This window comes from Musca autumnalis, unplaced genomic scaffold (genome assembly GCF_047663935.1).
Source record: "Musca autumnalis isolate F117 unplaced genomic scaffold, ASM4766393v1 scaffold_3, whole genome shotgun sequence".
In the NCBI taxonomy this organism is placed as follows: Eukaryota; Metazoa; Arthropoda; class Insecta; order Diptera; family Muscidae; genus Musca; species Musca autumnalis.
The window spans coordinates 9,110,176-9,132,575 of record NW_027411866.1 but is presented as its reverse complement, the minus strand read 5'-3'; the positions used below and the strand labels follow the sequence as shown (position 1 = coordinate 9,132,575).

The following is a 22,400-nucleotide window of genomic DNA, read 5'->3' as shown; positions in this document are numbered from 1 at the left end:
CGCCCGTGATGGTGTTCAAATCGCCCCACTCTAGTGTACATTCCAGCGGACCAAAATCAAAGAAATATATTCAAACTGTAATTTAATATGAAATCTTTAGAACTTTTTAAAAGATTAGAGTCTTTGGCTTCTAAGGCAACTTCAGAAATCTGAATATTTGGAAAATATGTGACCAGTGATAAATAATTTTTAACAAGATTTTTTTAAGATAAATAATTTACAGAATTTCTTCAAGGTAACTAAGAAGTTTGTAAAGAAGTGTACGTTTCTTAGATATTGATTAGATGCCCTGATATCTTACCTTATACAATTTAATTTTCATTTTAAAATCGGCCCTTTCGTTTCACAATTATACCAAATTTTGTGAAACTGTCCAATAATTAATAACAATCATACGCTCAGATGTACCAAATCAAAGAAATCGATTCTAAATAGAAGTCAACATAGAAAAATAAGAATATTTGAATAGATTTGATTCTAAGAAGTGTACATTCCATGAATGTGCTCTGATATCTTACCTTGTACAATTTAATTTTCATTTTAAAATCGCCCCTTTCGTTTCGCAATTATAGCAAATTTTGTGAAACTGTTCAATAATTAATAACAATCATACGCTCAGAGGTACCAACTCAAAGAAATCGATTCTAAATAGGATTCAACATTGAAAAATAAGAACATTTGAAGAGATTTGATTCTATGACGTCTAGTACAACTTCAGACACGTGTATGTGTGCACAATATGTGGTCATTAAAGGCGAATTCTTAAAAATGTAATTTTAGGATTTTTAATTTGCCGATTGTTATGGTAGCTAAATATTTTGTAAAGAGTGTACATTCCACGAATGTGGATTGGATGAACTGATATCTAATCTTATGAAGTCTATTTTTCATTTTAAAATTACGCCTTTAGGACCGCAATAATTATAGCTTTTTGTGAAATCATCCCATAATTAATAATAATCATACGCTCATCTGTACCAACTCAAAGAAATATAGATTCTAACTATGATGTTGTATTGATTCTTTAAATCTTTTGAATAGATTTGATTCTTTAACATAAAACAAAACTTTCGATATCTAAGTAGATGGGAAATATTTTACCGATTAAGACAAATTCTCAAAAATATATTTTTGCAATTTATTTTTTTTTTTATTTTATTATTATATTAAGTTGTAGTAAATACAATGTTAATAAGGCATAGCATTGGCTACAACGGCCATCAGCTACCTTTTTTTTTGCAATTTATAGTTTCCAGAATTTCTTCAATTTAGCTAAATATGTTTTAATTGAATGTCTAAATTTAGATTTGTATTTGGTGTCCAGAGGTTTCACCGTTCGAAATCTGTTTTTATTTTTAAATTCCTACCTTTAGTTTCCGAATTGTAGGGATTTTTGTAAAACTGCCCAGTAATTAATAGCAATCATACGCTCATTGGTACCAATTAAAAAAAATATATTCAAATTAGGATTTTACATAGATTTTTGAATCTTTTCAACAGATTCTGTTCTGTGAAATCTCCCACAACTTTCAACATCTGAATATATAAAAAATGTGTAGCCGAAAAGTACAAATTCTCAAAGAAAAATTTTCCCACTTTTTATATTATTCTGCATTTCTTCGCCATATCTAAATGTTATGCAATGGGAAGTATGTATACTTTTATGGATGTCTTGATGTCTTAACTTTAGAACTGTGTTTTTATTTTTAAAAGCGAACTTTTAGTTTCCAAGTTATAAGGATTATTGTAAAACTAATCAGTAATTTATAACAATCATACGCTCAATGGTTCTTATTATAAAAAATAGAATGTAACTATGATTATACATAGAATCTTTACAACGTTCGGTCAGATTTACCAGAATGTAACTATGATTATACATAGAATCTTTGAAACGTTCGTTTAGAATTACTTCTATCTACCACAACTTCCCACATCTAAATAAATGGGAAAAGTGTGACCGACAAATACGAATTCTCAAAGATATAATTTTCCATTTATTAACTCTTAGAATTTCTTCCCCATAACTAAATTATTTCTAATGGAATATCTATACTTATATTGGTGTAGAATGTCCCGATATCTTACCTTTCGAAATCGGTTTTTATTTTTAAGATCGTGCCTTTAGTTTTCTAGTTATAGGGATTATAGTGAAACGACCCAATAATAATTAACAATCATACGCTCAGAGGTACCAACTCAAGGAAATGATTTAACTATGATTTAGCATTGAATCTTTAGAACTTCTGAACAGATTCGCTTCTCTGGTATCTACCACAACTTTAGACAGATAAAAATATGGAAGATATGTGGTCCATAAAAACAAATTCTCAATGATATATGTTCCCACTTTTTAAAGTTTTAGAATTTGTTAACAATATTTGAATATTTTGCGATGGAATTCATATACATGTTGTTCGTCCTGATGTCTTAGCTTTCGAAATCTCTTTTTATTGTTAAAATTGTGGCTTTGGTTTCCGACTTGTAGGAGTTTTTGTGAAACAACCCCATAATTAATAACAATCATACGCTCAGAGCTACCAACTAAAATAAATAGATTCTTACTATGATTTAGCATTGAATTTTTGGAGTTGTTGAATAGATTCGAGTCTTTGGTATTTAATGCAACTTCTGGCAACTGAATATGTGCAAAATATTTCACCAATAAAGACGAATTCTCAAAATATATTTTAAGGATTTATAATTCACAACATTTCTTTAAGTTACCTCAATATAATGTAAAGAAATGTATATTCTTTAAACTTGTATTTGATTTCCTGATGTCTTACCTCTTCAAATCTATTTTCTTTTTTTAAATCGGTCATGTAGTTTCCGAGTTATATGAGTTTTTGCAAAAGTACCCCATATTTAATAACAATCATACGCTCAGAGGTACCAACTAAAAGAAATATATTCGAACTACGACTTCTCATTGAATCATTAGAACTTTTGATTAGAATCACTTCTTTGGCATCTACCAAAACTTCAGACATCCGAATATATGGAAAATGCATGACCAACAAATACGAATTCTAAAAGAAATATTCTCCCACTGTTTAAAGTGTTAGAATTTGTTCAACATATCTGAATATTTTGCGACGGAATTCATATACATATACCTATATTGTGCGTCCTGATGTTTTAGCTTTCCAAATCTGTTTTTATTGTTAGAAGTTGTCGCTTTGGTTTCCGAGTTGTAGGAGGTTTTGTGAAACAACCCCAAAATTAATAACAATCATACGCTCAGAGCTACCAATTAAAATAAATAGATTCTAACTATGATTTAGCATTGAATTTTTGGAACTGTTGAATAGATTCGAGTCTTTGGTATTTAATACTTCTGGCAACTGAATATGTGGAAAATATTTGGCCAATAAATATGAATTCTCTAAAACATATTTTAAGGATTTTTAATTTACAATATTTCTTTAAATTAGCTCAATATTTTGTCAAAAAATTTACATTCTTTAAACTTGTTTTTGATACCCTAATATCTTTCCTTTCGAAATCGATTTTTATTTTTAAATCGGTCATGTAGTTTCCGAGTTATATGAGATTTTGTAAAACTATTCCGTAATTAATAACAATCATACGCTCAGAGGTACCACCTCAAAGTAGCAGATTATAGTTATGATTTATGATTGAATCTTTAGAACTTTGGAATAGATTCGTTTCTCTTGTATCTACCACAACTTCATACATTTTAAAAATATTGGAAATATGTGCCCGTTACGGACCAATACTTCAAAGATAGTGGGGACCCTTTATTAATGAGAAGATCTTCGGGGGGTACTTTTGTAGAATGGAAAACATTCAAAGTGTTCTTTCATAGAATAAAAGTCATCCCAAGGGGCTTTCTTGTGAAAGGAGACATACATATGGTTCTGAGACATACATATGGTTATGCTATTGAATAGGAAGAAGGCTTCTTCAGAATATATTAACTTCGAAGGGATATTCCATAGTAGTTCATCACATTCTATAAAAGTCCTTTCTGAAGTTCTTCCTATCAGCAAAAGATTCTACAAAAATATAATGCAGAAATTCTTTTAGAACATGACTACGGAGCTATTTACCCCTTCTGTGGAATATAATACCCCAATTGTGGTATTTTATTTTGTAGAAACTCCCTGCAAAGGTTTTTAATTTTAAAAAAGGTCCTCTATTTAATATTTTATATTCTTACAGTGGTTTTGAGTGGGTAAAAAGTCCTTCTTTAATGATTATGAAGAATATTGACCATTAAGAGGCATTGCTAGTGGTTCGTGTCAACACTAATGTTACTTGGTGGTTTTCTGTACTAGAGGGCGATACTACTCTTAAGGATGATAATATTTTAAGAATAATAAAGGCATATATGGAGTTGAAGCTTTAATTTTCTAGAGTAAATCCAAATATATTGGAAGATCCGTCATTTAAGGTATTCAAACCGTTAAAGAACAAGGACATAGTTTTGTTGTGGTGAAAACCCACATATATATGTAACATTGTAGTGGTTGCACCGTTGCTAACATATTTTGGCCTAGCCTAACCATCAGCATAGTTAATTAATTTATTTAGCTCCTAAACTACAACGTTTGTATAAAGTGTGTGGACTTGCCAGTTGCAAATTCACATATTATGGTCATTTTGCGAGGGTCGTCTACATTAGGGCGACTTAGTTCGTCCATTTTTTTCGGTGGTGAGTTAGTAATCCAACACCTAACCCAATGTTTAAGAAGCCCCAAAGAATCGTTCCGTCAACTTTAGCCACCAAAATGGATTTTTGTGCCCAAAGAAAGTTCGATTTCGATTTCACATTACAGATAATTCGGACGGAAAATGTGCCTAACATCTTTTAATATATAAATTCGCTACGACTTTACGGCGCAGAATGGTTCAGAAATCGATTTTCCTGGCCAAAATCCTAATTTTTGTTGTCATCGATTGTTAGTTTCTATATGGCAATCTATAGTAAACATATTGAAACTAAGGAAACCGAAAAATTAGGTAAAAATATTGGAAGGTGTGGGCGTGGCGTTCTCCTAAAGACGACATATTTTCCCAATTTTGGAAAATACCTAATGTTTGCATATTTTTGAAGAAAGAAATAGCTATTTTTCGGAAACTGTAACAGATATTGTTTTAATTTTTATACCCTCAGCCTTTAGGCTAAAGAGGTTATTTACACTTTGATACGATCAAAAATGTACCTCATCAAAATAATGGTTTTAGACCCCAAGTATGTTTGTACGATATCCGTTTCAGACAATTTTTAGTAGATCTAGCAATGTCCGTCTGTCTGTCTGTCGGTCTGTCTGGCTGGCTGGTGCGCACGATAACTCTCGAACGGATCAATCGATTCGGTTCAAATTTTGGGTATCGAAATATTTTGTCCAGATTCGATTTAAGTTCGAAGATGGCCATATAGGTCCACTCCTTCAGGTACCTCCCCCACAAATGTTCAAAAATTGTCGCAAAACTTGTGCGCACGATAACTCTTGTAGGGAATAACCGATTTGGTCCATACTTTGCACATCGTGTAATTTCTGCCAAACTTAGATTAGGTTCCAATAAGGACTCAATCGGTCCACTCCTTCGGGTACCTCCCACACATAATTTCGGAAAAGTTCAGTCCAGGACCTGGTCTCGAATCGCTTTGATTTTTGTTTACGCAAGTTGTATTCGCTGTCCTCTATACGACGCTGTAAGTTTCATTAGGGGCAAGTCCATACTTCCTGAGAATATAGCCTGAAAGTTACAAAAAACCCTATGACACCGTGTGTAGTGGTTGCAGCGCAAGATAACTCTCGAACGGATCTGCCGATTCGGTCCAAAATTTGGCTTTCGTAATATTTTGTCCAAACTTAGTTCAAGTTCAAAGATGGATTATATCGGTCCACTCCTTCCGGTACCTCCCCCACAGAAGTTCGAAAATGTTCGGAAAATTTGTGCGTACGATAACTCTTGAAGGGAGTAACCGATTTGGCCCATATTTTGCACATTATGAAATTTCTACCAGACTTAGATGAGGTTCCAATATGGGCTCAATCGGTAAACTCCTTCGAGTACCTCCCACACAAAATTTCGGAAAAGTTCAGTTTAGGACCTGCTCTCGAATCGCCTTGGTTTTTGTTGTACCAACTTGTATTCACTGTCCCCTATACGAAGGTACAAGTTTCCTCAGGGGCAAGTCCATACTTCCTGAAAAAATAGCCTGAAAGTTGAAAAACAAACCCTATGACACCATGTTTATGGGTGGAAGCGCAAGATAATTCTCAAACGGAAATGCCGGTTCCGGCCAAAATTTCGCCTTCGTAATATTGTTTCCAAACTTTGTTTAAGTTCGTAGATAAGCCATATCGGTCCACTCTTTCAGGTACCTCCCCTAAAAAAGTTCAAAAATGTTCGAAAAAAAATGTGCGCACGATAACTCTTCAAGGGAGTGACCGATGTAATCCATACTTCGCACATCTTAATATATCTACCAGATATAGATCAAGTTCGAATATGGACTATACTTGTCTACTCCTTCTGGTACCTCTCACCCACAATTTCGGATAAGTTCACTTTAAGACCTGTTCTCGAATCACTTTGATTTTTGTCGAAGCAACTTGCATTCGCTGCCTCAATTACGATGGTAAACGTTTTTTAGGGGCAAATCCTTACTTCTCGAGAAAACAGCTCGAACGGTGTAAAAAACCCCCTATAGCACCATATGTACTTCGATAACTCACGTACTGCTCAACCGATTTGGTCCAAAATTTGCCTTCGTCATATTTTGTCCAAACTTAGTTTCAGTGCGAAGATGGGCAATACCGGTCCAAAACTTCATGTACTCCCCCCAATATTTAAAAAATATCACTAAAATGGTATGCTTGATATCTCTTGAACGGGACAAACAATTTGGTGGAAACTTTGGATCTCCTAATATTTTGTCTACATTTAGTTTATCTCGGCCCGTATCGGTCCTAAAGATAGAGAGTCAATATTTGGTACAGAAGTTTTTGTTACTTGCAGGATGGTGGTATTGAAAATGGGATATATCGGTCCACGTTTTGATATAGTGCCCATAGAACGGTATCTCCCGATTTTCGGTATTTTTAAGGTTTTAGCTTCATTATCCTACCAAAATGGCTGAAATTTGGTATGTAGTCTTCTTTAGGGGTATAAAACTTTCGCCCAGAATTTTGTCGGTATCGGTCTACGCCTTCATATAGCTCCCATTGAATGGTACCTCCAGATTTTCGGTATTTTGAAGGTTGTCACCTCAATATCCCACCGAAATGGCTGAAATTTGGTACTAAAACTTTCCCCGAGTACTTTGTTGGTATCGGTCCATGGCTTCATATAGCCCCCATAGAACAGTACCTCCCGATTTTCCATATTTTGAAGATTGTTGCTTCAATATTCCACCAAAATGGCTGAAATTTGGTATTTAGTCTTCAATGTGATATAAAACTGTTCGCCAGAAAGTTGTCTGTACAGCTTTCATGTTGCCCCATTTCCGAGTAAAATTCGTCGGTATAGGTCCACGTTTCGATATAGCCCCCTTAGAACAGTACCTCCCGATTTTCATAATACTGAAGATTGTGACGTCAATATTCCACCGAAATGGCTGAAATTCGTTATTTACTCTTCCAAGAGTTATAAAATATTCCAGAAGAGTATTATCAGTATAGGTCCACGTCTTGCTATATCCCCATAGAAGCGTACTTCTTGATTTTAGGTATTTTTTAAGTTTTAGACACATTCTCTTACCGAAATATAGGAAATTTGGTATTTAGTCTTCTTTGAGTCTAAAAACTTTCCGTCAGAAATTTGTCGGTATAGATCGAAATTTTGAAATAGCCACCATAGAACGGTGCCTCACATTGTTTTACCGAAATTGCTGAAATTTAGTATTAAGTCTTCTTCATACACGAAAGGAAACTAATTATTCCATTTTACTTCAATACAACTTGTGGTGGAGGGTATAACAAGTTCGGCCCGGCCGAACTTAACACCGTTCTTACTTGTTTAAATATATAAGTTTTTATATGAGTTATATGAGTTTGATCAATACCCATGGCATATTTTTTTGACTTTTGAACAAATTTTAAATTTTTCGAAAACAAAAAGTTTTAAAAAATGTCTAATTTTTGTTTGTAGTTTTATGACGTATGACCTTTTTAAATAGTCTAAGACATATGAAAAACTCAAAAACACCCATATTTTGATGCAAAATATAAAAAAAAAACTCAACAATTTATCTTTGACCTTGAATTCCTCTACAACTGCTTGAATTTGATATTTATTGATGCATTGGAAAGCTGATTGTGTTATCTGTCGAACAAAAAAAGAATTGTGAAAATATCTTTATCGTTTTAAAAGTTACAGAATTTTGACCATGAAAAAACGATTCTGATCCACTGTGTGGCGGTTGTACGAAAATATGGACCAACAACAATATTTGGAAATGTTATCTCCTGTCCATTTTGAAGATCACCAGGTTGTATATACCGTCGTTAGTCTGAGGGTATAAAAACTTTTCTATCTAATTATAGTTTTCAAAACATTCACTTTGGTTCATATGTGGCATACATCTGTTTTCGTTCTTATGGCTATACTATGCTCTGTGTGAATTTATAATTGTCTTATCAATAATAATATTATTCTATTTTAGAGCTCAAATCTTGTGCGAGACCTTTGACATCATAAATTCTTTAGCATTAAAAAACAGCAAATATAAAATAAAACAAGTAAAAAAGTATCAGTCGGCTTTGCCGACAGAGATATACCCTCAGCCTGTGTATAACATCCCAATTGAGGCAGCGAATGCAAGTTGCTTCAACAAAAATCAAAGTGATTCGAAAGCAGGTCTTAAAGTGAACATGTATCCGAAATTTTGTGTGGGAGGTACCGGATGGAGTGGACAAATATAGTCCATATTTGAACCTGATCTATATCTGGTAGATATATGAGGATGTGTAAAGTATGGACCAATTCGGCCACTCTCTACAAGAGTTATCGTACGCACAATTTTTTCGAACATTTTTGAACTTTTGTGGGGAGGTACCTGAAGGAGTGGACCGATATGGCTTATCTTCGAACTTAAACTATGTTTGGACAAAATATTACTAAGGCCAAACTTTGGACCGAATCGGCAGACCTGTTCGAGAGTTATTTTGCCCTCCATCCTCCTCACACGGTGTCATAGGGTTTTTTTGCAACTTTCAGGCTATTTTCTCAGGAAGTATGGACTTGCCCCTGATGAAACTTATACCGTCGTATGGAGGGCAGTGAATACAAGTTGCTAAAGCAAAAATCAAAGTGATTCGAGAGATGTTCCTAAACTGAACTTTTCCAAAATTTTGTGTGGGAGGTACCCGACGGAGTGGACCGATTGAGTCCATATTAAAACCTGATCTAAGTCTGGTACACGCTCCATGATGGGCAAAGTATGGACCAAATCGGTTACTCCCTTCAAGAGTTATCGTGCGTACAAATTTTCCGAACATTTTCGAACTTTTGTGGGGGAGGTACCGGAAGGAGTGGACCGATATAGCTCATCTTCGAACTTAAACTAAGTTTGGGCAAAATATTACGAAAACCAAAATTTGAACCGAATCGGTTCATCCGTTCGAGAGTTATCGTGCGCTCCAGCCAGCCAGACAGACAGACAGACGGACGGACATTGCTCAATCGACTCCAAATTGTCTGAAACACATTTCATCCAAACAAACTTGGGGTCTAAAACCATTATTTCGATGAGGCACATTTTGCCCGTATGAAAGTGTATATACCCTCGTTAGCATAAATGCTGAGGGTATAAAAACGCAATTTGTTTTCGCTTTAGATTTACTAAAACAACATCTTTATTTTTTGTTTAAATTATTAATTAATTGTTCTTATCAATGGTTATGGTCTAGGGTCTAATTTCAAAGCTAAGTTCAATAGCAAATGATTGTTCGTTGTCATTGTGTGGAGCAAGCAAATTAAACATCAGCAATGAATAGAGACAATGATTGTGTCTTAAATGTTATCAGCATTAAAATGCATGCATTATGCGATAAGAGCTTTCTAAGAAATATAATGCACATTTATTAATAAAAATTTATATAAAAATTAATAATTTTTTTAACAAATAAACAGGCATGTTTGTAGAAAGAAAATGCAGCAATTGTATTAGATAACCTTTCTAATAATCTCAAAATCACATCAAATAATTCAAGCACACGTGTTACCAATAACATAATTCAACTAGACTCCTTAAGCAATAATAATCACTGTTGTGAGTGATTAACAGACAAATATGAGATAAATTGCAACAATGAAAAACTCCACAAATTAGTCAAAACCAGCTTTCTGTTGTACAAAACTTTACTTTCACCACACCATAATATCTACAAGTAAAACTTCCCAAATTGGTCAAAAGTAACATACTGCAAAAGCTTTTACTTTCACCACACCATAACATCCACCAAAAAGGGAACACAAAGTCATCATAAATTATTTTCTCTAATCATCTCCCCTTACTTACCAAGAAGAATTTAGTATGTCAAAGTCATAAATTTCAACAACAAGAGGCGCCACATTTCTTCGTCTTTAGTTTTCTCCTTTCATCCCTTCCCAAGTAAACATAAATAATTATAGTTGCCTTTTTTTGCACTCCCTTTCACCCCCTTAAACTTTGGGAATGCGAAGTAGTCATTAATTTATTATGATAGACTACAAAATAATTGCATATATCTGTCTGATATATATGTATGTATGTGGCGGGGGTGTATATTTATGACTGATGAAAAAATAAGTGGGTATATAGTTCATTTGACGCTTTATTGTTCCAATGAAATAATTAATATTCATTAAAATTTACTGATATGCCATTCAACATCAAGTTGATTGTTTTATTTAGATACAGTAAATTGTGACGGGGGTAAGGGGAGTGGATATACTATCCTTTGGGTTTGAGGGAAAATAATTGTTTTTTATTTATTTTATATAGTAAAATGTAATATGCAGTAATATGTTCTTTCCCATTATATTGGTTACCGTATATTTTTCTTCCAATAATTTGTTAATATCTGCTGCATAGTTATAGGCGCATTGCCCACAAGCCATTCAGTAATGTATATATATCTCTTTCCGTTTGCACCGATTGGGGTACTTTAAATTTTTAATATTTTCAATTCGGTGATTAATCATAGCATTCGAAGTACTAGCGCAGGAAGCTCTGGTGTGTTGCCATTAGTATAAAAATGGTTGTATTTAGCTCGTTGAGGTTTGTTTCGTTTGTTTGTTTCTTTGTTTTTATTGTCTAAATAAATTTGTGGAAAATAAACTAATGCTAATATTAGTTACCGTTAGATTTTCTTCCTATAATTTGTTAATATGATCAGCATAGTTTTAGGCGCATTGTACATATACCATGTAGTAAAGTGAAGTGTATAAGTTTTCCGTTTCCACTAATTTGGTTATTATAAATTCTTAGGAATACATCAGCACGGGTAGTATCAGTGTTTTGTAAAGCGTTATTTTTGTTTGACGAGTTGTGGCTAACTTAGCAATAGGTTTCAAAATCATCTTAAGAGCTATCAGAATTATGCGCCTCTGTCACTAAAATGGATGGTTGGTAATAGAAATGACTTCCAAAAAAAGTTCTACACTTTTCCGCTTTAATATAGTCTAAGGCCACTTTTCGAATCTTGTTGAAATTTCTTTAGCCGTTAGTGGCTATTAGCCACAGTGGTAAACACTTCCTGAGACACGGGACCGATATATTCGTCCCTTCATACACATCTCTCACTTAAATGTTTATTAGTCTTATTACAATGCTATAATTTTATTCTCTAAACTTTCCTCGACAATTTCCCGAATGTCACAAAAACTCCGCCCACGTGATATTCTTGCAATATAAGATAAAAAAGGATGTTATGGTTCAGACAGTGTTGATTGCGTCTGTCAGTGGAATAATTGGGCCTTCCGCTTCTGGTCGTACCCCATAAACCCCTAAACATTTATGGTGGAAACTTTCGTTTATCACCTACGAAAATACCTGTACAGACATAGGCCTGGGACTAGATTTTAGTTCTATGAAAATTTGAAATGAAAAATATTTTCTTTGTAATTTTTTTCATTTGACATTTTCATTGAATAGGAATTGATACCCAGGAATATTTAACTGCCGACCAAACAGGCCGATCCTGGCTTATTTAGTCCATATTTATATTAGGCAATTTTCTTTGCGGCAATAGTCATTCTGTAGGAGAGAAAGGTGAGGCATATGGTAATCCTTTGCCCTTTGAGTCTAGTCCTTCTTCTAACAAACACTTTACGTGCAAACCTACTTAAACAACTAAAGGTACGCCTGTATTCAAGTGCCCTACTGAAATCCCACCCCGCCCCTCCGTACGTGATACCCATATTGACTAAATCTCTAATGTCATCATAGTCTGGGCGTTCCAGTACGAACGTTGCGTCACGAATAAATTCGTACGTCACCCTTCCTTTGTCACTGTCCGTCCACCTAGTCCGTCACCTAACAGCTGAACGCTCCCGAAGGATTGCACTGCGCCGCCTAACATCCCCATCCACCAAATCAGAAGGCCCGAGCCAATCATCCTGAGATAGTTGCAAGCCACGCTTCAGCTTATACAGAACAGTCCTACGTCTCGCTTCCAGTGCGCACGGAACGCCTGCTCAAACCCCAGTCGGTCCGTAAGACCCTTCTGACCATACCAGCAACAGCAGTCAACTTGTCCTTCAAACGATCAAAGTGCGACAGGAAGTTAATTCACTCGGCCATCGTTATTCCAAAGTACCAGACTTGCTTGACATATCGTATGCCGTGGTCACCAAATCGAACGTGGGGAGGTCGACTGTGCGCTAATCTGCCTTTCAGCGGCATTAGCTCAGTCTTCTACTTAGACACCTCAACACTCACTCGGTCACTCCAGATCCCCACGATGCCCATGGCATACTCTGCACAACGTTCCAGTTCGATAGAGTCTCACCTTCGATCTTGATAAGGAGGTCATCAGCATACGCACAGATCTTGAAAGTGGTCGCTAACTCCCGCAGCAGAGAATCCATCATGAGATTCCAAATAAATGGACCACAGTTAGACCCCTGAGGGTAGCCTCGCTCCACATCTGTCCACCGAAATAACTCGACCAGAGAGCAAACTCCCGATACCCAATCTCAGACAGCTTTGCGAGCACGCTATCCCACGTAAGGAAGTCAAATGCGCCCTTAAAGGAGGTCATCAGCATACGCACAGATCTTGAAAATGGTCGTTAACTCCCACAGCAGAGAATCTATCATGAGGTTCCAAATAAATGGACCACAGATAGAATCCTGAGGCGGCCTCGCTTCACATCTGTCCACTGAAATAACTCGAACATAGAGCCAACTCCCGACACCCAATCTCAGACAGCTTTGCGAGCACGCTGTTCCACGTAAGTAAGTCAAATTCGCCCTTAAAGTCGACAAATATGTCTAAGACATATTTGACACTTGACCCGCTCAGACTGTTCTGCACATGCATCCACACGTCCACCGTACCTCTACCCTCGACAAAGCCGAACTGATGCGGTGAAGGAGTCACGCCGCGGCCTTATGCCTTGCCACCATAATCCTCTCCAGCACTTTTCCAACCACTGGGAGAAGGCTTATGCCCCGATACGAGAGAGGATTACTCCTCACCCGATCAGGCGACTTAAGGAGCACCACACACGCGGGAAGTACCCCTGGTTAATGCAACCACCAAGAACGGACTCAATATACTCTTCCAGATGGCTTTATACATTCTTCCGGTCATACCGTCGATACCTGGCGATTATCTACTTCTAATCAGGCAGATACTGTCCGCAACTTCATTACGCTCCAAGTTCGGAGGCTCACCCAACTCCCACACAAGGGGGGGGGGGGGGGTGGTGAATGGGTCTCCGACCTTGGGAAGAAAAACCCCAGCGAAGTACCTACGTTTCCCGCCCACCCCGATTCTGTCGACGTGGAGCTAAGACGCAACACCTGTAGGTCATCCTGACGCTTAGACCCACCATGTCGGCACACACGGTATACCTTTCCCCAGGGATCATCCCTGTTGTCCTGTATGATTCTCCTCCAACCGTCTTCTTTTTTACTCCTAGATAGCTCGTCCATCAAAAGGGGGGGAGGTGAATGAGTCTCCGACCTTGGGAAGAAAAACCCCAGCGAAGTACCTACGTTTCCCGCCCACCCCGATTCTGTCGACGTGGAGCCAAGACGCAACACCTGTAGGTCATCCTGACGCTTAGACCCACCATGTCGCCACACACGGTATACCTTTCCCCAGGGATCATCCCTGTTTCCCTGTATGAATCTCCTCCAATCGTCTTCTCTACTCCTAGATAGCTCGTCCTAGGAACTCGGCTTTACGCAACACCTGTAGGTCAACCTGACGCTTAGACCCACCATGTCGGCACACATCCCCAGGGATCATCCCTGTTGACCTGTATGAATTTCCACTCCAATCGTCTTCTTTACTCCTACATAGCTCGTCCTTGTACGTCCTAAGAGCAGCAAGGAACTCGGATTTACGCTGAACCAGATCTTCCACATTGGTTCGTCTAGCCCTTACTTAGCTTCACCGGACGGTGTCTGCCAAGGAGTACGTCATTGACCCTCCTCATCCACTCGCTCAACTTGCTGACCTGGTCATCTAACGTCAGTGCACTGTAGTCCGCTAATAGCATAGCCGCCTCCCTGACACAGTTCGCATAATGGTCCCAGTTCACGTCTCGTTCCACCCAACACCGGAAAAGCTCAGTCGCCCTCCTCCGTCCCCGAGGTGTGACCATAATCCTTATGAGACTATGGTCACTAATGCCCCAGTCTTCACTAATCTGCCAACTAAACTGGTTAAGCTGTCATTGCTGCCCCATTTGCAATCGTCACGTCAATGTCGCTTACACCAGAAGGCCCATCAAAGGTATACAGATCCGAGGGCTCATTTCAAAACACCAGGCCCCTCGTTTATCGCCGAGTCCGAAAATTTCTCGTTCTGTTTAATTTTCTGTTCACTCTTATTGACCTGTTTATCGACACCGAGACAGCGGTTAAGAGAACTGATGAGGAAGTTTGGCTGCTTCCGAAACTATAGTCTTCTCTGCCTCCGCTTGTAGTAATCAATTTCATTACCCACTGTTAAACATTTTGTTTCTTCAAATTTTGAAGCAACAAAATATGGACTTTAGCTGAAATAAATACACAACAAGTTATTGAAAATAATAAAAAAAAGTTGCAAAGTTTCGTTAATATTTTTTATGATCAAAACGAGTATATCCTTATGAGGAAGGTTCCTTATTACGGCAAATAATTTTATATGAATGTAATTACTAGAATTCACATCGCTGTCCGAAATAATGAAGTCGACAAGAATTCCCTTGACAGCCGTTTTGGTTTTTTTTTTTTTGACAATTAACATAACAATTAAACGAACGTCACCTGGATGACACAAAACACTTGAAGGACATGCCAACAATTTCAGCTACCACTTCACTAAGTTAGATACTCCACAAAAGGTAAGTGAGTGCACTTACGTACTCACTTATTTACACAATTATGGGGGATACGTAGAAACAGAAAATTGGGAAGGGGAAGGGGGGGTGGCTATGTTTTTCTTTTGGTCTGTATGCCATCATCATTATTTACGTTTTAGAGCGCGTCATCGTTATGTCTATTTGCTACTTGTTATTGTTGTAAATAGTTTGTACGTTCCATAATTAACGAAGAAGCTCACATTTTTATTCATTTAGGGTTTTAGCTATATGAATAATCCTTAGCATACATATATTACGGAAAAAAATATACCCTTACACACTCACACACATTTCTATCCCTCCCTATTTCATCATCTTCTCCCCAACTATCTGTATTTTTTCTATACTATTTTATTATTACTAAGAGAGAGAACGTATGAAAAAAAATATAGAACCAAACCTAATGGTGTTGTTTGTTTCCGTTTCCTTTTTCATTTTCACTAACACAATTTTTTTTTTGCTTCTGTCTTTTTCCCTTTCTTTCTAGAATACGTGTCTGTGGTGGGCGCTTGTTTGAAAATGGCGCCTCGGATATAGTTGTAACTTTGACGTAGCAGGCGACATACATGTGCCTCATGTAAGTGTGGTTTTGAAGTTGATACCCATTTTGTGGTTGTTGTTGTAGTAACAATAGATTACTACTCGAACCACTGACGTACATACGTACTTTTTGTGAAGAAGCCAAGAGCCAAAAGTTGTTTTTTTGTTTTGTTTTTAATTTTTTTTCGTTTGCGAATTTAATGAAATTTATTTATTAAAAAAATTAAAACAAAAAATATTACGTACATATATAATTTAAAACCTAGGCCTTGGAAATCTGAGGCTCTCATCGTTGGCCGCATAGACAATGACAGAAGATTCCGACTCGATATCTGAGGAAGAACGCAGTTTGTTCCGTCCCTTCACCCGCGAATCATTGTTACAAATCGAACAACGTATCGCTGAACATGAAAAACAAAGAGAGCTGGAAAAAAAGAGAGCCGCCGAAGGAGAGCAGGTAAATATTAAGCTAGCCAATTTGTTTGTTTGTATGCTCCACACACACACATACATGTGTATTTTTTCCTTTACTTGAAACTTAATTTTCCCCCACTACCTTCTACGAGCCGCCTCAAAATATATTTCAGTGTGCGTGTATCTGTGTGATATGTTGTAACTCATATATACATAAATAAAAAATATTTCTTTTTTTTTTGGAAATATATAATTCTGTATTACTACTATATTTTTTATTAACTTTAACTTTAAAAATAATAACAACAACCTACTAATCCTAAATGTGGAATGTACTATAAATGGCCTAGTTTTGTTCTCTTGGTCGGATCGGAACAAAGAGAAAGGCCTAAGCTTTTTCTATAACAAAATCCTGAGAAAAAAAAAAATGATTTGTAAATCCCCAAGCATTTGAACTCACTTCATTCTATCGTCCATTCATTTCTAAGACCTTTAATGATCGTTGGTCCCTATTTTCATCTTCATGTAATGTTTATTTTTTTGGTTTCAATGTAGTTATAACAAAACTCTGTAGTAAATAATTCTCATTCAGTTGATAATTAGTTTTTTGTTGATTTTGAAAACAATGTGGCCTCTCTCTTTAGATCATACTCTCTCATCTTTCATTTTTAAGGCAGGCATGCTCACCAGATATGTGTTCTTAGTGTTAAGAGAGCCTCTCTTCTTTGTTAAACCATGAAGAATATAATAAAAAATTATACCTCGCATTTTTCAATAAAATTCCATTTATCACATTATTTAAATAATTATAAGACAAAAAATTAAAACAAAGATACGAAAAAGAGATTCCTTATAAGTTGTTGCCACGAAAATCAATTCCGGTGATCATGCCTGCTCTATTCATTAAATTTTTATTATTAATGCAGCTCCATCTTTGGTTCAATACTCTCATTAATAACTCTTAGATTGGTATTTGCATAACTTATCATTTATTATTCATTCATTCTTTCATTATTGACCAATACAACCGCATTTGTAAGGCCTATTTTAATCGCTAGTCCCTTACTCTCCAGTATTTTATCGAGTTACCACATCTTCCTTTCATTTTGAAGTATTTATAGAAAATCCCCTGTATAAATTAATTCTCATTAGTTTAGAAATCTTGAAATATAGATGGCCTACTTTCTCGTTCTTAACTATCTCTCTCCCCCGTAGGAATCAACCACATTGACTATTTTTCTTCCCTCCTTTTTACGATATTTGTACTAACTGTATGATTGTAAATGTTTATTTAAAAATTGTTGTATTTTATATATTTTTTATTTATTTTTATAAAGTAAATTGGCATAAATTAACATTTTGTTGTTTTTATATTTTTCGCTTCTCTATTTATATTTATTTGTAAACTAAGAAATCTGATGAAAGATTTTATTAAAAGAAAAGGTGGAACAATCTATATTTTTTGAGCCATTAATAAGTAGTCAAAATAAATACAATAAAATAAATAAAAAATATATATTTTGTTCCCTCTTTTTGGAACCACAAGTTTCCCAATATCTTCTCTATATTGTTAGTTATTTGATGTAGTTTTGTCACTAATCTCCCTTTCAATACTTTAGCATTCAATATTTCTTCAAGTAATTAGTAAAACTTCCCCATTTTCGCCCCGAATTTAAATTTAAAATAATTTTAATACTTAAAAAACTTCTAGATGTTGTCTCTGATGTTGTATTTTTAACTACTACTTTTTTAAACTTATTCCTCCCCTCAAGAACCCCATTGTTAGTTAAATTTGACACTTTTTGAAACGGATTCGGTTTTCATAAAATATACAAATTTTAATGGTCCAAAATGACAAAATTAATTTTTTCCGTATTTAGAACGGATATATTTCAGACACAATAGGTTAGAAAATAGAGATGCTGTTATCCCTAAAGGTGCTGTTGGAGCCGAAGAAACCATATTGGGCGGTTCATTCCACGAAATGGAAAAAATTCATCCGTTTTCCGTCTAGTGCTTTCATGTCGGCCTTGCGTGGTCCAAGAACAATACGAAAATTAGCAAAAGAGATTATTTTATCAAAGCTAAAGCGAATCTGCATTTGAAATTCATCATAAATATTTGATTTATATATTAATCTGCATACTTTTAGGCAGCTTGTTTAAATAGCTTCATCATTGCAGCTGATCTAAGTCTGATATCGACAAAATGCTCTCAGAGAATGTTTTTTTCTTACACTCACAATTTAACTCATTGAGAAACCATGCACACGGTGTGCCTTAACAAATTTAAATGGAAGGTGCTTACACCTCGGAAGTTTTTGCTGATTCTGAAACTACAATGTTCATAGATGAGAAATATCAAGAAAAAAAAATCGCCGGAGGGATTTTAAAATAAATCGCGATTTAAGTTCACATTTTTAGGGGTTCTTTAGGTTTTCACGATTTAGCTGGGAAACCGCGAGTTCTATGTAAATGGGTCTAAAGAAAATGTTGTAGCGGAGAAAATTCTCCACAAGATTGGCCGTTATGATATTTTCGCAGGTTTTACCGTTTTGGAGATATAGAAGTTCAACTTGAAACAATATACTGACTGTATCGCCTCCTTATAAAACAATGTCCTTACTGTAATTTCCCAAATTAGACTTATATATTTTGAAAATAATACAAACTAGGAAAAAATAAATCATCCAATCTTGTAGAGAATTTTCACAGCTTCTCTATTTTCTTTAGTCCCATTTTGATATGACTTGCGGTTTCCAAGCAAAATCTTGAAGACTTAAGATAAAAACCTAAAAAATTGAACTGAACCTCTATATCTCAAAAATGGTAAAACCTACGAAAAAACCTAAAGGTCAGTCTTATAGAGAATTTTCAGAGCTACAACATTTTCTTTAGACCCATTTACATAGAACTCGCGGTTTCCAAGCTAAGTCGTAAAAACCTAAAGAACCCCTAAAAATGTGAACTTAAATCGCGATTTATTTGAAAATCCCTCCGGCGATTTTTTTTTTGTTTCTTGATATTTCTCATCTGTGAGCATTGTAATTTCAGAATCAGCAAAAACCTCCGAGGTGTAAGCACCTTCCATTTAAATTTGTTAAGGCACGCCGTGTGCACTCATACAATAACAGCTCCCTGAATTATGCAACATAAAGTATGCTACCGATAGTTGAACTGATTGAAACATATTCCATAAGGAACATGGGAAACGAGAAATAATTCAAACCGAATCCTTCAACTTCAATAATCGACATTTTAGAAACAACAAATTGTACGAAAATCAGCAAAATATTGTCAATGCTAAAGCGACACCTATACTTGAGATTTATCATAAATATTTTATGAGTTGATTAATGAGCATACTTTTAGGCGGAATATTTAAATATACTGTAGATAATCTAATTCTGATATCGAAAAAGTTTTCTCAGAGAGTGTTTCTCTTCCTACACTCACAATTTAACTCATTGAAAACCCATGCACTTATACAATAACAGCTCCCTAAATTGTGCAACAGAAAGTCTGATGCCGATAGCTGAACTGATTGAAATATTTTCCACGAGGGAAGAAAATTCCTATCATGGGAAAAGATAAATAATTCAAACCGAATCCTTCAACTTCGTTTATCTCTTAATATTTTTAGACACAACACATTGTACGAAAATAAGCAATGGTTAAGCGACACCTATATTTCAAACTTATCATAACTGTTTGATGATTTGATTAATGAGCACACTTTTAGGCAGACTATTTAAATTGCTTTATCATTTATATACAAATAAAGATGAAAGAACATACCATAGATGATCTAATTCTGATATCTACAAAATTCTCTCTGAGAGTGTTTCTCTTCCTACACTCACAATTTAACTCATTTAAAAATAAGTCCTTACACAATAAAAGCTCCCTAAAGTATGCTTCAGAAAATATTATGCCGATATCTTACCTAATCTAGGCATTTTTACCCAGGGAAAATATGAGAATTATTCAAATTTCAACTCAAACCGAATCCTTCAATGCCACGTTGCTCCCTCAATTTTTTTCGACACCACAAATTGTAGACCATAGTTTTGAAGATACTTTCTTTAAAATTTGCTAATTTGCTAGAATTTTAATTTTTTTAATTTTTGTAATCTTATCATTCCTTAAATATTTATTTTGTATTTTTTTGTATTTATCTGTATCAAATATTAGTTGTAATTTCTATTCTCAGAGTGATCTATGTTAAAAAAAAAAAAAACAAAATTGATATTGGCTTTATTATGTAATACATGTACATACATACAAAAATGTAACAAAACGTTGTACAAAGTTAGAAAAAACTTATGAAGGAAAAAACTTTAATATGGGCAAAAAATTATTTATTTTTCTAAAATATTTTTGCAATGTTTATTTATTATTTTGAAGTTAATATTTTTTCTATAAAAAAATAAAAAAAAGAATTTATTTTTTAAATGTTATTTTTATAAAATTAAAAAAAAATAGTTGTATAATTTATGGAAAAAAATAAATTTTTTAAACTTTAATTTTTTATAAAATTCAAATAATTTTATAATTTAAAAAAAAATAATTTTAATTAATTAAAATTTTTTTAATTAAAATAAATAATATATAATTATAAAATTATATATGAAAAAGATTACACTTTGGTGGAAAAATTTAAAGAATTTAGTATTTTATAAAACTCAAATAATTTTATAATTTAAAAAAATTTTAAATATGTTTTAATTGAAATAAATAATTTATAATTAAAAATTAAATATATGACAAAAATTTACACTTTGGTGGAAAAATGTAAAGAATTTGAAAAACGTTTTATTATGGAAACAATTTAAAAAAATATATTTTTTTATGAAATATTGTGTTTTTATTTAGTTTTTTTTTTGATAATTTTTTAATTAAATATTAATACAAAATATGTGTTATTTTAGAAATTCCTGATAATATTTTAGGTGTTTTTTTGTTCTGTTATAATATTAAAAGTATATTTATTACATTATTTTAAATTATTGTTAACATTTTTAAATAAAAATTGTAAAATATATATTACATTTTTTATAAACGTACAAATATAGCAGTAAAAGCATAATTTTTATAACATTTTGTTTTTTAGAAAATTCAAATTAATTTAAAATTTAAAATAACAAATAAATGTATAATATATAAATATAAAACTAATAATTACTTTTAGTTACTAAACGTATTTTTTTAATAGTAAAACATATTTTTTATTATTTATTTTTTAATTAATTTTATTTTTTTTTTTAATTCTAAATAAAAACATTTATATATATTGCAATTTTATTAATTTTGAATTTAAAAATATAATATACACATTTATAATTTTCATTTTTTATAATATTTTTTTAAATTAATTTTGTTAATTTTTTTTTATAATTAAAAATTACAAAATTATAAAAATAAAATTGAAAAAAAAAATAATTTGGTCTTTGAAAAATTTTCAAATTATTGTAATTTAATAGAAAATAAAATATTTTAAAAAATCTATAATAAAACTATGTCTAACCAATAATTTAAATAATGTTAATAATTTTTTTATAACAAATAAAAAAGTATTACCATTATTTAAATTATTGGTTAGACATAGTTTTATTATGGGTTTTTTAAAATATTTTATTTTCTATTAAACTATAATAATTTAAAATCTTTTCAAAGAACAAATTATTTTTTTTTTAATTTTATTTTTATAATTTTGTAATTTTTTATTAATAAAAAAAATGTAACAAAATTAATTTAAAAAATATTACATCTTTGTGTTTATTTCAGCTTTAGTCCATATTTTGTTGTATTCAAGTATTTGAATAACAACAAAATGTTTTACAGTGGATATGAAATTGATTAGTTGCGGGCGGAGGGTCGGGAATACTATAGTTTCAGTTGTCAC

The 22,400-nt window shown here is 33.8% G+C and overlaps 1 protein-coding gene across 50 annotated transcripts in view; it reads left to right on the top strand.

The window, feature by feature from the left end:
* The window catches only part of para (sodium voltage-gated channel paralytic), a 329,221-nt gene that overhangs the window by 58,923 nt on the left and 247,898 nt on the right, over nt 1–22,400 (top strand). For all 50 annotated transcript variants that reach the window (XM_073974080.1, XM_073974083.1, XM_073974066.1 and 47 more), the window contains exons 3-4: nt 16,030–16,119; nt 16,349–16,539. In XM_073974080.1, coding sequence (XP_073830181.1) covers nt 16,390–16,539 — 150 coding nt within the window. In that variant the 5' untranslated portion in view covers nt 16,030–16,119; nt 16,349–16,389. The remainder of the gene's footprint in view (nt 1–16,029; nt 16,120–16,348; nt 16,540–22,400) is intronic.